General features: G+C 38.5%; 1 protein-coding gene across 2 annotated transcripts in view; it reads left to right on the top strand.

The window, feature by feature from the left end:
* Positions 1–16,503, top strand: part of si:ch211-186j3.6 (neural-cadherin) — a 631,675-nt gene that overhangs the window by 408,073 nt on the left and 207,099 nt on the right. For both annotated transcript variants that reach the window (XM_051932159.1, XM_028809678.2), the window contains exons 14-17: positions 108–235; positions 2,897–3,083; positions 7,057–7,200; positions 15,734–16,017. In XM_051932159.1, the coding sequence (XP_051788119.1) occupies positions 108–235; positions 2,897–3,083; positions 7,057–7,200; positions 15,734–16,017 (743 nt within the window). The remainder of the gene's footprint in view (positions 1–107; positions 236–2,896; positions 3,084–7,056; positions 7,201–15,733; positions 16,018–16,503) is intronic.

Genomic DNA, 16,503 nt, shown 5'->3' with positions numbered 1-16,503 from the left:
AGTGTGAATTGAATTGATAACTGTGCAGTAAAGTCTAACCTTCTTTAAAATAATGCAACCATTTATATTATTTCTTGTGCTTAGGTTTTCATTTTCTGCCTTTTCAGATGTGAATGACAATGTTCCTTTTTTCACATCTTCAATATATGAAGCCACAGTCACAGAAGGAGCAGAAATAGGAACTTTTGTCCTTCAAGTTTCAGCCAATGACCTTGACTTGGGTCTCAATGGAAAAGTAAGTTAGTTTTGAAACAGAATACTTTTAGCAGCTGCCTGGGGATTCATTAAACTCATCTATTTTGTTCTTCACATACTGTAGCCATTATGCGTTCCAGTGACTTATTTGACTCATACAAACTCCACAAAATTAAAAAAAATCTGGATTTAGGACACTAAAGTAGTTCTTTGTGAAATATAAAATTTGTTTACAGTACATTAGTAAAAATAATAGCTACTACATACTAAGTGAACTAAGAAGGTGCTTTGCCGGTCAGCTCTACTTGAGTTACTGTGATGGCTGTTTGCAATATTTAAAAATTGTGAATGTACACCACTTGACAGAGAAGATAACCTGCTTTCCCTTCACAGCAGTAAGAGTTGCGTGAAGATTTCAAGTGAATTAGTGCAGCTTCGTCTTGAAATGTCAACGTTGCCATGATCTCTATCAGAAGATTATGACATTTAACAGTCACAATCTAAGCTGCATCCCTTGCAGGGCTGGTTCCTGCCTTGCAGCTTACTGTACCGATTTAGACTTCAGCTCTCCATGACCCTAAATGAAATTAAATTAGTATTATAAGAGAGAATTATATAGTATATATGTTGCATTGGTCTTCCTGTAAGTCATATGACTCTGTATTACTGTCTTCTTTTAGTCTTTCTTCTAATTAATCCACAACGAATGTTGGGCGCCATATAGGTTTTGTTTTTTGTCCTTTTAAATAAATCTGTGTCTTTATACATGCTCATTATGCAATTAACAATTTGTAAAATTTGCATTCTACATTCAGTGAAGAGCTCTATACAAAAATAAAATGAACTCGACTGAAATTTAGTCTCATTATTGGGACATGTGTTTAGGTCCTGTCCCATGAAAAAGTAACACTGTTCTTAGTACAGAATGGTACGTTGTAAGCACTAAAAAACATGCTTATCCAGTCCATATTTGAGGTCACAGCAGCATTGAGACCAAGATGACAACCAACCAGGAATAGTACTTCAGTCCATAGTTGGTCACTCTATAATACACACACATACACGGACTCTTGTCCACCCATAATGGGCCAGTTTGGGAGCAACCCATTAAGATAATGTGCATGTCTTTTAGTTTGGGGGGAAAACTTGAGTATGTTATTGAGTAAAAATGAATTCTGCTTATGAGAAATTCTTACCTTTTCAGTAATTAATACTTTGCAATTCCTTAACAATTTTGCATTGCCAGCATTTGATTGAAAGATGCATGGTTCTTTCTCAGTTACAGATCTAGTTGTAGATCAGAAGATCTTGCCAATATTATAAATATCCAACTTTTTACTGCAATGACACAATAGTATAGTGCTTGGGATTGCTCGCTCACAACTCTAGAATTGATGATTTGAATGCTGGATTGGTTACTGAATATTCTTCTGTTTATCTTTTTCTCTACTCTTTCATTTCCTTTCTTCTGTAATCCATGCTTTATACATTGTGAGAGATGGCACACTGAGACTGGCATCCCAGCCAGAGCAGAAATGGGATCCTGACCCGGCAGGGATGCCAATAGCATGGAAGGACAGGGGAATACAAGTTATTCAGGACATTGTCTCCCCCAACACCATAGGTTGCAGCCCCCCTGGGCTTTGGTGCCACTAGGGAGAACCACAGGGCATATTGGGAATTGCAGTTCTTTTGGCCAGCCCTGTTAGGTCCTGTGGTAGCTGCAAACATACCCAAAAGTGCTCCCAAGCCATAGTTTTGCGACACCAGAATTGCTCCCAGATTTTATATAAAAGGAGCTGTCTCCTTCATCCAGGCGAGCAAGAGTCGGGAGGAAGCAGACGAAGCTTGCCTGGAGGAGCAGAGGAGAGGAAAAGAGCTTTGAAGAACTGCATTGTGTGTTCTGTGTGCCTTTTGGAGCCTTTATTGTGTAGGTATACAAAGGATTAAAAACTTTGTATAAATCAGGACTTGGGTCTGTGCCTTTGAGTCAGGAGTGTGGGATGCTGCATCATCCCCTGGTGGTCACAACATTTATTGGCAAGTATAAATTGATTTGGTGTTCTAACTGTACTCTGTGACTGATTGATTTCTACCTCCAATGCTGTGCCCTGTTTTGATGTGACAGGCTTTGGCTTCCCATGGTCCTAAAATTGGATTAAATGGGTTCAGCAAATGGCCAAATGGATCTTTATTTCGAATGGTCATTTTGACCAAAGACCACTTAGACTGAATTCCAGATGAAGAGCACTGTTGGTCTTTTCAAGAAACTTTTTCAGTCTTACTCTGTAGCACTAAGAAATTTGTGTTTGACAAACTGATGGTACCCTAGAAAGAGCTGATTGTTATCTTTTAAGGTAGACAACGATTTATTTTTGTTACTATGAGTTTCTCTTAATCCTAAAAAATAATGTTATCTCCTCTCTACGAGCCATCCTTTGGTTTTCCAAAATTATTTTTTGGTATGTCTAGAAATATCTAGAAAAATGTCTAGACCTGCAGAAAAATAACTATCTCTTTTGAGAGACAACTATTTTTTCCAGCTACATGTTGGTTCTCAAAAGTGTCACAGTCTATAAACATGCATGGGTAGATTCAGTCTGTTGATGTGTGAGAAATACAGAAAATCTCCTGAAAACTTCTTGACCGGTTTCATAAAGTATATGTTTACCATTTTATCCCCACCATACTTGTTTTTCAGATTTCTTATTCTTTACTAAATGATAGAAGTGGAGACTATCAATTCTTCAGAATTGATTCCCAGACAGGGGTCATTTACACAGAGGCAGTGTTTGATCGGGAATTAAAGGGCTCCTATCTTTTAGAAGTAAAATCAATGGATGGATGGGAATCTGCCAGGCCTGGAAAACATGGCCAACCCAATTCAGGTACTAAACTGTCCTCTTTCTTACAATCCTCACAGCAGCAAGCATCTTTAAAAGTATATTTTTACCACATTAGATAATCTAATATTATATTTCATCTAGCATTCCATTTTCATTCCACTGTATCTAATTCTAGATCATTTCTTTCCATAGGTATGTTTGTGTAGCACATTAGAATCATTCAACTTGTCATTAAAAACTAAAGGTCTCTCCTCTTATATTTCAATCATGTATAAAATTAAATTACATGGCCAAACGATTGTGGACACTTGACCATCTACACCTGTAAGCTTGTCAGACATCCCATTCCAAATGGGCATTAATATAGCATTGCCCCCTCCCTTTGTGGCATTAACAGTCTTCTGGCAAGGCTTTCCAGAAGATTTTGAAGTATGTCTGTTGGTATTAGTGTCCATTCAGCAGAGAATTTATGATGTCAGGTATATATGTTGAACAAGAAGATCTGGCTAACAACCAGCATTCCAATACATCCCAAAGGTGTTCATTATGGTTGGGGTCAGGTCTCTGTGCAGGCCACTTGTGTTTTTCCACACCAAACGCAGAGTCACAGTCATGCTGAAATGGTAAAGAGCCTTCCTCAAATTGTTGCTACAAAGCTGGAAGCACACAATTGTCTAAAATGTCTTTGTATGTTTTCACATTAACTGAACCCTTTACTAAAACCAAGGGGTCTAGCCCAACCCCTGAAAAACAGCCCCAGGTCATTCTCCCTCCTCCACCAAACTTTACAGTAGTCATTTTGCAGTTCGGAAGGTAACTTTATATGGCATACTCCAAACCCAGATTGATTCATCAGACGCCAGATAGTGAAGTGTGATTCATCACTCCAGAGAACATGCTTCCACTGCTCCACTGAATCCATGCTTTACACAACTCCAGCTGATGCTTGGCATTACGCATGGTGAACTCAGTCTTATGTGCAGCTGCTTGGCCAAGGAAACCCAATGTCATGAACTTCCTAATACATAGCTCTTGTGGTGATGTTGCTTTCAGAGGCAGTTTGGAAGTCAGTTGTTAGTGACACCACAGAGGATAGGCGATTTTCACATGCTATGCGCTTCAGCACTCGCTGTCCCCTTGTGACGATGAGGGTTCAGCTCCGTGCTCCCCTCGTTGGTCTGGGAGCCCTTGAACCCAACACCGTCGGTAATGTCACCGATGAGCTAGACAGTGAGGCAATAACAATGAGCAAGGGGAAGATACATAAATGTAAAAAAGTGCTTTTATTTAAAAAGAACAATCAAAACAGGTATGAACCAAAGTGCAGTCAAAGTTCAATAAATCAAAAGTCAATAAATAATCCATAAAAGAAATGTGGAGGTTAAAGCCCAATAAATGTAAAAATCCTCTATAAACAACGAGGTAAAATGTCACAGAAAGCAATCCTTTAAAAAACACTAAGCCCAGTGTCTTCTGTCACCCTGGCGGCTCCCCTGCTACTCAACAGGAGAGTTGCCTACCTGCAGGAACAGCTGCCCTTCACTCAGGTCGGGTAGCCCTCCGATCCTTGGCTACGTCGGGCTCCCAAGCTGCCTGTTTTCTCCAACTCGCTCGTTCTCCTTCTTCCTCACACCGGCTCTCTCCACCTGCTTCCTGTCTTCTCTCTACCTCCCGTTCTCTCTTTCATTTTTTTACTTTTACTCTTCTCCCTCCTTACCGGCTCGCGCTTCCCTTTATGCCGAGGGACATAGCAGCTGCAGCCCATTAGCCACAGGAACAATCACAGATGTGGGCAGTCTCTCACCTGTGCACTTAGGTGAGAAATGCCCACACCGCAGATCGCCCTGCGGCTCGCTACAGCCACCACACCCCTCCTAAGCCGCGAGCGCTGTAATTATTTATTTTAAACAAACTGGCCTTTGCTAAAGGAGCTGTGGACCCATAACACCACACCCCTGTCTGTGAGTTTACATGGTCTACCACTTTGTGACTGAGATGTTATTGCACCTAGATGCTTCCACTTCACAATAATGCATTTGCAGTTGAACGGGGCAGATCTAGCAGAGCAGAAATTTTACTTACTGACATGAGGCACAAGTACCACCCTATGACAATGCCATGTTTAAAGTCACTGAGCTCAATTGACACATTCAAAGGCCAATGTTTGTCAATGGAGATTGCATGGCTATGTACTTGATTGTGCCCACCTTTTAACAACGGTCATGACTGAAACACTTCATTCATTTGGAGTGGTGTCCACATACTTTTGGCCAGTATGTTCTCTAATCTGATTCTTCTGTACCAACTCTGCTGCTCCTCATTTTACTCACTGTATTTTCATTCTGTGCTGTGCTAACCATTATTTCATCCATAGTTAAGTGTCATTTATCATACATTAAATGGTTTTGTATTGTATCTTATTACTTTGAGTTTTACTCTTGCTGAGTTGATGAAGGATGTTGTGCTGATGTTATCTGTACAGGGTGCTTTATAAACAAACAACTAATTGATTAAGTGGTTTAGGTGTTTGGGGGGTGTGCATGCTGAGGCAGTGCCTGACATCATTGGTGCAAATTATGAACTCCGATAAAACACGAGTCCATTGCAGGGCACACTCTGTCACAACTATGAGCACACTTACATTAGACAGAATGTGACTGACAATGTGTCATTTGACTCTTGGAGGAAAGCTGAGGCTCTAAAGCAATGGTCTTAGATTTGGTTTGTAAAGGGTTGTAGTTGCTACAGGTTTATCAGATATTTCTAAATGTGTAGACTCTCCTCTTTTAAGAAGATCAAATTATTTTGAGGCATACGTCTAGATCTGTCATTTTTATCGAAACAGGGCACAGATGAGAATAAGTTACTTGGTGGCCTTCTTGTTATTCATGTGTCATATTTAATTTTTAACTTAAGGACTAAAAGAAAGCAATTAAATGTTCTCATTCTTAATAAGTGAGTGGCTTAAATTAAGCTAAAAGAGTATTTTATTCCATATTTGGCTGACATCTTTATTTAAGGCAGCTTACAAGTTTCAGAAACCTTATGATTGTTTGCATGTGCTGTATTTCTTACAGCTGAATCACAGGCTGGTTTAATGGCTTGCTAAAAGTCACACAGAAATTGAAATAGAAACCTATCAGTTTAAACTCCAGTGCCATAGTCTTACTGCCACATTTTCTATTTGTATGTTCAATTAGCAGCAATAATTAGTTTCAAAATATGAACTTTATTGGAATGAAGATATACAGTTACTGAGGTCTACCAGGAGCCAAGTCTGACCCTTTACTCTAAAGGGACACAAGGAACATGCTTGCTAAACAAGCAGTGCCTGTGGTACCACCATACTGCCCACTATCCATAATAATTCTATAGTAAATGTACTGTAGGTTTACTGCATACTGCAGTCAACTCGATTCTTTAATGGTGCTAGGACTTCTAATGAAAACAATAAAACAACCATTTTCCAGCAGTCATAGTTAAACTTATCAGAATTTTCTGACTTTTTTTCTTTTCCTTGACATTTACATGTATCAGCAGAATAGAAACTTAATGATTTTCTTTGTGATTCCAAACAAAGCTGAATGCCTCAGGAACAAAAAAATGGGGTAGCAGAGACGGGTCTACAGAATGAAATGTGACATTACTTTCAAATAAAAAAACACAAAAAAAAAAAAAGCAAAGCACTTGCTTAATTTGACAAGATATTAACCAGTTGTTTGAAAAAGTGAAGGGATTATTTGATAGCACAAAGGTTTCTTTTATTCTCAAATTGAAACACTTTTTTAACTGGATTCAATAATTTATTCTATCTAGTGAAGCATAATGCAAATTATGTTCCTTTTGATATCTACTCTGTATCAGATACTATGAGAGTCAGCAGGGCTGTCCTCAGCTTCAGGGTTCTTCTCATATTTTACTGCAACTCTGTTATGGAATTTTTTTTTATGAAGCAAAACTGACAGAATAAGAACATAGAAGTTTTTATTTAATCTTTTACTTACTGCTTTTCCAGACACGGCATATGTGCGCATTTTTATCAGTGATGTGAATGATAACAAGCCCGTCTTTGCTCAGAGTGTCTATGAAGTCAGCGTAGATGAGGATGGAGATGTTGGCTTCAGTGTTATCACTGTCAGTGCTAATGATGGAGATGAAGGTAGGTGGTTAAATAAAGAAACACTGCATACACAACATCATCTTTTTTACAGCTCTGCCTAGCATTTATGAAGAACTTTACATTATCAGTAAAGCAATGCAAAGACTTAAGTGATCACTGTTGGATTCCTAAGTTACTCTCCAGTTTTATTTAGAAGGATTTTTTTTTTATTTTTTGATCTCTGTGGTTGTTGTGTTTATCCTAGTAGTAATTCATAGACGACAAACCAGAAGCTGTTCTCTGCCTCAAAAACACAAACAGTGGACATTTATTTTGTCCTCTTCATCTGTTTTTACTTTGGGTAGCAGTGATAATAGGAGTTGCCATTGTGTTATAAGGAAGGCCTCCACAAAGTCTAAAAGAAAGATAAATGTGTCTGAACTTGTAGTGTTCTAATTCTTGGCAACACTTTCGTTAAGAAGTATTAGTACTCTTGAAGCCACACCCCTTTCAGTAAGGGCTGTATTTCATTAGTAGGCAGCACCTTACCAGGTGCACACATACCTGCTGTGTTTCATGTCAAACTAAGAGTGTGTATGAGAAAACTGTCTCCTTCTCAAGGCTGTTGGACTTTCCGTCTGTTATGACTAGGAATCCCAAAGCACATAAGTCCCAAAAACACTTCCAAAAAGGCCCACTGGGTTGGATTTCCTACCAAAGATCCGACTGGATATAAGGGAAAATTCAGGATTTTTGTAAAATAAAAAGTTTTATTTTCACAAAATGCTCTGTTACACTGTGAGGTATAAAGAAGATGCAAACAAAGACAATCCAAGGTGAACAAAGTCATAAGTATAGTATAGTAATCCAAGGCCAGGTCAAAAAACTGAGCAGAAAGTCACAATTAAGTACAGTGGTACCTCGGTATATGTCTGTTGTGGGATAAGTCCAACTTGGTATACGTCCTGTTTGGACGTGAAAAATTTTGCTTGGCATACGACCTTTGTTTGGAATACGACTCGCGTGGTAGAACACCGCATATGGTATAGCAGGTCTGTGTCTTCAAAAAATGGGCCAGGTTTTAACCCATATAGCTGTGTCGTTCTCCGTGGGCGCGATTGCACAACCGCTGGGAAGTTGATGAGGTAGTTGGAGCGAGTCGCACCTGCACAGGTAGGCTGTGATCGGGAAGAGTGAGACTGCATTTTTAGCCTCCGATTTTATCGGATTTATTGTTGTTTTTATCCCCACAGAACACTTGTTTTTATGCATATTTATTAAATAATTATTTATTGAAACCAGATGCACTGCACTTTTTGTTTGGACACTGATTTTTGTTTTAAATAAGCACTTGGCATTCTTGCATTATCCCCTGGCTTCACTTGAGAATTGTCCTCATTTGTCAGCTCATTTCTGTGACATTACCAATGCTGTCGGGTTCAGGGCTCCCCGTAAGGACGTATGGGAGCGTGGAGCGGACCTGCATCGTCACACCGCGCACTACCCTACGCTGCCCACGAGCGTCAGTACGCCAGTTGCTAGCATTCAGTGAACAACCCGTGCTATAACTCTATGTGAATTTTCACGTGATTTTGTATTTTTTCGCGTTAATTTGAATTGATTGTTGAAAAGTATGAAGGTGGCATGCGTATCTGGGACATTGCTGCTGCATACCGTATGCCGAGAACGATGGTATCTACGATTGTGAAAAACAAAGACATTATTAAAAAGTAAAGTGAGGTTAAATTTTAATTTATTTCATCTAATTGCTTTTGTATTTATGTATTTTAGTATTAAACAGTGTTTAAATTATTTTATACAACCCCATCAATGTATAATATGCCAATAACAATAGGATTTTTTTTTCATGGGAACGGATTCATCATTTTCCCTTTATTTCTTATGGTTTGGTATACGTCCTGTTTGGTACAAGTCAAAGGATCAGGAACGGATTAAGGATGTATACCGAGGTACCACTGTATAAGCACAGCAAAAAACACAAGTAAACTCACCACTTCCTAGCACATCCAAAATGAACCTCCAGGAACTGTGGAAGACCTGCCAGATTTTTAGGGCAGAGGGCAGTTCCTGGTGGTGATTGGCAGGTGGCTCCACCTATGTGGTGGACTATCCACAAATCGCTTGGAACATAGCACAGGCATAGAAAACAAAGCAGACAATAAACAAATGTAGCATTAACATACAGTACCTCAACAATTCAAAATAGAACAAAAAAGTTATAAAACAAGACTTTAAACCCCAGCCATGGAAGGATTTGTGGTTGAGATATAACAGCAGTTTCTTTTGCTCATACACCAGCACCTCTCTCTTCTCTAATTTCTTGCTTAATGCCAGTGTTTATAACTGTATGCTTTTTTTAACAAGACTAATGATTTAGTTTTGCCCTTGAATGTTGGTTTCTGCTTTTTTGTGTACTCACGTTTGTCTCCCATGCTCTGCCTTGTTTTTTCTTTATCTATATAAAAGCTAATGCAGTATGTTGCCCACTATCTTCTCCTAAGATCTGCGGCTACCTACAGAGGCTCAGTAGAAGATTATGCACTGCTGTTGCCCTTCCAGTGGAGGGCTGTCCTGCTCCAGCTATACAGCATTAGAAGTTACTGTCAGAGTCAACACATTTTTTTTGTTAAACATAATGTGTTTGATAGAAGAAGCCCGGAATGTTAAATATCATTCACTGAATGTTACTTCATTCGTATAACATAAAATTGTCAATTTACTCATTCCAGTTCAGAGTCACGAGTCTGGAGTCTATCCTGGGAGCTTTGAGAGCATTACAGGAACCAACTCTGAATAAGGCACCCATCCATCACAGGGCCCACAAATTAGAACTTAGAATTTAAGAAAGATTCAGAAGAGAACAGCCAATTTAGCCCAACAAAGCTCGCCAGTCCTATCCACTTAATTCCTCCAAAGTAACATCAAGTACAGTTTTGAAGGTCTCTAAAGTCCTAATATCTATTACACTACTTGGTAACTTATTACATGAGTCTATGGTTCTCTGTGTGAAGAAAAACTTCCTAATGTTTGTGTAAAATTTACCCTTAACAAGTTTCCAACTGTGCCCTGTGTTCTTGTTGAACTCATTTTAATGTAACAATCGTAATCCACTGTACTAATTCCCTTCATAATTTTGAGCATTTCAATCATGTCACCTCTTAAATCTCCTTTTGCTTTTAATCCTTCCACATAACCCATCCCCCGTAGTCCTGGAATCAGCCTAGTCACTCTTCCTTTGACTTTTTCTAGCGCTTCTATGTCTTTTTTGTAGCCTGGAGACCAAACCTGCACATAGTACTCCAGATGAGGTCTAACCAGTGCATTATAAAGATTGGGCATAACCTTGTTTGACTTGTACTCTACTCATCATGCTATATAACCTAAGCCTTCGTAATGACTCTCTCTGGAAGTTGATAGTGACAAGTCTGCTACAATGGTTAAATCCTTCTCATAAGCTGTACTTTTAATTTTCAGATTAACCATTGTGTACTCGAATCTCACATTTTTACTTCCTACGTGTAATACTTAAATTTACTTACATTAAATTTCATCTGCCACAAATCTGCCCAAGTCCGTATACTGTTCGAGTCCCTCTGTAATGATTCAATGGATTCTAGATTATATGCCAATCTGCTGAAAACTCAACAAGCTTGTTATTTATATTCCTATCCAAATCCTTTCTATCTATCTATCTATCTATCTATCTATCTATCTATCTATCTATCTATCTATCTATCTATCTATCTATCTATCTATCTATCTATCTATCTATCTATCTATCTATCTATCTATCTATCTATCTACAGTATTGTGCAAAAGTTTTAGGCAGGTGTGAAAAAATGCTGTCAACAAAGAATGCTTTCAGAAATATAAATAATGATTGTTTATTGTTATCAATTTACAAAATGCAAAGTGAGCGAACAAAAGAAAAATCTAAATCAAATCAATATTTGGTGTTACTGCCTTTTGCCTTCAAACCAGCATCAACTCTTATAGGTGCACTTGCACAAAGTCAGGGATTTTGTAGGATTATAGTCAGGTGTATGATCAACCAATTATACCAAAGAGGTGCTAATGATCATCAATGTCACACATAGGTTGAAACACAGTCATTAACTGAAACAGAAACAGCTGTGTAGGAGGCTTAAAACTGGGTGAGGAACAGCCAAACTCTGCTACCAAGGTGAGGTTGTGGAAGACAGTTTCATGTCATGGCAAGATTGAACACAGCAACAAGACACAAGGTAGTTATACTGCATCAGCAAGGTCTCTCCCAGACAAAGATTTCAAAGCAGACTGGGGTTTCAAGATGTGCTGTTCAAGCTCTTTTGAAGAAGCACAAAGAAATGGGCAACGTTGAGGATCGTAGACGCAGTGGTCGGCCAAGGAAACTTAGTGCAGCAGATAAAAGACACATCAAGCTTATTACCCTTCGAAATCGGAAGATGTCCAGCAGTGCCATCAGCTCAGAACTGGCAGAAACCAGTGGGACCCAGGTACACCCATCTACTGTCCGGAGAAGTCTGGCCAGAAGTGGTCTTCATGGAAGAGTTGCAGCCAAAAAGCCATACCTCCGACGTGGAAACAAGGCCAAGCGACTCAAGTATGCACGAAAACATAGGAAATGGGGTGCAGAAAAATGGCAGCAGGTGCTCTGGACTGAGGAGTCAAAATTTGAAATATTTGGCTGTAGCAGAAGGCAGTTTGTTCGTTGAAGGACTGGAGAGCGGTACAATAATGAGTGTCTGCAGGCAACAGTGAAGCATGGTGGAGGTTCCTTGAACGTTTGGGCTGCATTTCTGGAAATGGAGTTGGAGATTTGGTCAGGATTAATGGTGTTCTCAATGCTGAGAAATACAAGCAGATATTTATCCATCATGCAATACCATCAGGGAGGCGTATAATTGGCCCCAAATTTATTCTGCAGCAGGACAACGACCCCAAACATACAGCCAAAGTCATTAAGAACTATCTTCAGCATAAAGTCTTGAAGTCCTGGAAGTGATGGTATGGCCCGCACAGAGCCCTGATCTCAGCATCATCGAGTGTGTCTGGGATTACATGAAGAGACAGAAGGATGTGAGGAAGCCTACATCCACAGAAGATCTGTGGTTAGTTCTCCAAGATGTTTGGAACAACCTACCAGCCGAGTTCCTTCAAACTGTGTGCAAGTGTACCTAGAAGAATTGATGCTGTTTTGAAGGCAAAGGGTGGTCACACCAAATATTGATTTGATTTAGATTTCTCTTTTGTTCATTCACTGCATTTTGTTGATTGATGAAAATAAATGATTAACACTTCCATTTTTGAAAGTATTCTTTGTTTACAGCATTTTTTCACACCTGCCTAAAACGTTTGCACAGTACTGTATATTGCATAGTTTACTGTCAAATAAAGCAAATATTTGACAGTAAACTATGCAACATTCCATAATCTGCTTCTCTCAACTGAAAGAGGGCACCGTGGTGGATGTTTGCCGAATGGCAGACCAACCACAAGCGTTACCTGGTAGGTAACCACCCATACAATTCAGGTCGTTGAGACTCAGACTACGAATGCAATGAATATATATATGCTGTGTAAGCCCATGCTGTAAAAAGCACGGGGTCCTAGAAACTATTGAAATCATCATAAAAAAAATTGAAATGTAGAGATGTCGGGTAATTCAAAGAAACTACTTTGGGCATCTCTCTCCTTGGAGGTTTCGTGTTGCCGACATGCTCACATAGTTTGTGCATTAGTGGCTAAGCGACTGTCTTTCTTCAGAGGTTTCCTTTTGCTGGCGTGTTTTCCTCACTTGTGTATTAGCTGCGGAAGGAAAAGTAAAAGGGATACCGTTTTGCCGATGTGCTCACCTCACTTCTGTATTAGCCGCTAAGCGAGTGACTCTTTCTTCAGAGGTTTTGGTTTGCTGACTTACTGGCCTCACTTGTGTATCCTCGGAGGTGGAGTCCTTACCCCAACTCCACCTCTCACTTCCGGGCTGGACAGACTCACACCTCCACACGTAGATGTTTGTTTATATATATATATATATATATATATATATATATATATATATATATATATATATATATAAAATAATAGTGACCTTAGCACTGACCTCTGTGGGACGCCACTCTTACCTTCACCCAGTTCTGATATTCCTCACATCACCAGCCTCTGCTTCCTGTGTTTTAGCCAATTCTACAATTGTCATTACGCTACACCTTTAACTCTCACTTCTTTTAATTTGATGCTCAGCTTCTCATGTGGTACCTTATCAAATGCTTTCCAAAAGTCAAGATAAATAATATAATATGCACCACTCTGATCATTTCCTTTTGTTGTTTACTCATAGAATTCTAGCATGTTAGTAAAACACTGCATCCTCCATCTGAACCAACACTGACTGTTCAGTACAACTTCTCTTCTTGCCATGTGTTGCTCAATCTTATCCTTAACAATTCCTTCAAATAATTTACCTGTGATTCACATTAAATTTACTTGATTATAGTTGCTTGGATCTTCCCATTCACCCTTTTTATATAATGAGATCATATTTGCCATTATCCAGTACTTTGTAATTTATGGAGTGCATAGTGACTTCCTAAAAACGGGCATCCAGGGTTTATATATGTACTTGATAACCTCCTTAAGAACTCAAGGATAAATATTATCTGGTCCTGATGATTTTTTTGAGTTCAGTCTGGTTAATCTAAGCAGTACTTCTCCCTGTAGAATTTCCAAATCACTCAGCACCTCCTTAGTAGTTCCTGTTATTACTGGGAGGTGATCTACTAAATCACATATGAAGACCTCAGAAAAAATACAAGTTTTTCATCTGCTATTTCATGTCTGACTTTTTTTATTTCTCCTTTACTATTCCTGATGCACTTCACCTCCTCCTTATATTTTCTTTTTATACTAAAATGCTAAAAGAATTTCTCTGGGTCATCTTTCACCTTATCTGCTATGTTTCTCTCTAACTTCCTTTTAGCTCCCCTAATATCCTATTTAATGTTTGCTGTCATGTTCTCATACACCCTATGATTCCCATTGGAGTTACTAATATTTCATACCCTATACAGCCGTTTTTTCCTTTGCAGCTTCTTTTTTTATCTCCTTACTTACCTACTGTGGCGTTTTTTTTCCTTTTCTAATTACAATTTTTAGGATGCACCTGTCCTGTATTATATGTAAAATATTTTTAAACCTGTTCCATTGCTCCTCGAATGTCTCCATACTTAAAGCGTATCCAAGTTTATCCCTTTTAGACTTTGCTGCATCTGTTCAAAATTTTCCCTATCAAAATGAAACTTAACAGTTTAAGTTTTTGTATCCACACTCTACCAAAACACCGAGAATTGTATTATATTACGGTTACTTGACGTTCGAGTATAAGTCACCTCTGTAACTTCAGTTCTATTCTGGTTACACATTCTTACAACCACACTCACACTGGGGCCCCAATTTAGAATTTAGAAGAATGGTCATCTTTGGGATGTGGAAGAAAAATTGGCATGTTAAGAGAAAAAAACCTTGCAACCAGGTCTGGATTCAAACCCAGGAATCTGCACCTGCTAACTAAGCTGAGTTAATTTTATAGTTCTGCATAGTAAGTACAGGCACAGAGCCCCATAACAAACCACCAGATTGCAACAAACAATTTACATGATGAAGAATATCCATAAAAATACAAATTAGCTTAAAACCACACAGTAAAAAAGAGCAATTTCTAATTCATTGACATAACAAACTATGACCTTATAAGTTCATTTTTATTATAGTTGAGATATGACCATCTAACATTGGAGGAGAGGGTAACAAAAACTCCAGGAAATGAAGCCTATGACCACAATGGGAGTAAAAAAAATTCAGAAGAAAAAGTTAGACACAGTTCTGGAGACCTAGACCTGCTGGCCACTCATCCCCTCCTAGGAACGGTAGAATATTGTATAAATTAGTGTTAGGCTGTCTATTAAGATGACTATTCATGCTTGTCTCCTGGTTTAGAAGGCTCCCAGTATGTCTGGTGTCTTTTCCCATGGCCAAGAAAGCCACTTTACCGTATCCATTTAGTTACATTCAGCACAATTAATGAGATTTTTTTTTCAGGAGACCTGAAAGCTTAAATGTAATAAAAGCTATTTTTTGTCTGTCTGCTTAACAATCTGATGCTTGTAAGGGAGCAGATTGGAAAAGGCTTATACTGAAATTCATTTTTCATGCCATTTGTTTTGCGAAAGGTTTAATTGATGTTACCAATCCAAAATCTTTTTGGTGTCAGAGATGGAAATGTTGACTAAATCTCATGGCTTTTTAGATAATTGATTCCATGCACATAACTGTAATGATCACTTTTTTTGTATTTGCTTTCTTTTATTTAAACCTATCATGTTGCAGATCTATCATTGCTAGATGTGTCCTTTCTTAAAAATTCTTGTGTTTTGTAATATGAATCCAACAACATATAATCTGTTTTTGTGGTTATTTTTTCTCAGGATTTTATTGTTGACAATACATGTAATTTTCTCTTTTTCTTTCATTATATTTGATTTTTGTATTGATTTTTCATATCTTACACCTTAAGGAGCCAATGCTAAATTGAGGTACCAGATCACATCTGGAAATATTGGTGGTGTCTTTGATGTTGAACCAGAAGTTGGCACCATCTTTATTTCTCAACCTCTGGACTATGAGCAAGTCAAAAGATACAAGTTACATCTGTTGGCTTCTGATGGAAAATGGGAAGATTATGCCATTGTCATCATCAATGTTGTTAACAAAAATGATGAAACACCAGTGTTTTCAATGAATGAATACTATGGGAGTGTCACAGAGGAATTAGATGGTTCTCCGGTGTTTGTGCTTCAGGTAATTATCTCTATTACACTTTAAGATTACAATTATAAACAGAATTAAATAAATCACATCATTTTTATGTGTGACAAGGCTGATGGAGATGTCAGTGTTTGCAACTCGCAACTCTAGGAGAGCGGATTTTTCTCCAAGAGGCTGTAACATGTCACCACTCGTTTTTCATTCCTCATCCTAAAGATGTGCATTCTTGGTTGATTTTCAGTCTGTGAGTAGTTTGGGATAAATTGACTAACTTTATCTCTCCATCCTACTCACACTTGGTCAAATGTTCATAGGTATAACCTGTATGTTTCTGTGATATGGGAGGAAATGGTTCAACCTAGAAATTACCCAAAAATACATGGGCACATATTTCACAAAGTAATCATGCTGGCATTTGAACCTGGAATTCTGAAGCTGTAATGCAGCAGTGCTAATCACTGCACTACTAAACAACTGCTGATTCTTTGTTCATTATAATGAATTTTATTGTTAACATAT

This window comes from Erpetoichthys calabaricus, chromosome 9 (genome assembly GCF_900747795.2).
Source record: "Erpetoichthys calabaricus chromosome 9, fErpCal1.3, whole genome shotgun sequence".
In the NCBI taxonomy this organism is placed as follows: Eukaryota; Metazoa; Chordata; class Cladistia; order Polypteriformes; family Polypteridae; genus Erpetoichthys; species Erpetoichthys calabaricus.
The sequence above is the reverse complement of the archived record's forward strand: the minus strand, read 5'-3'. Positions and strand labels throughout refer to the sequence as shown.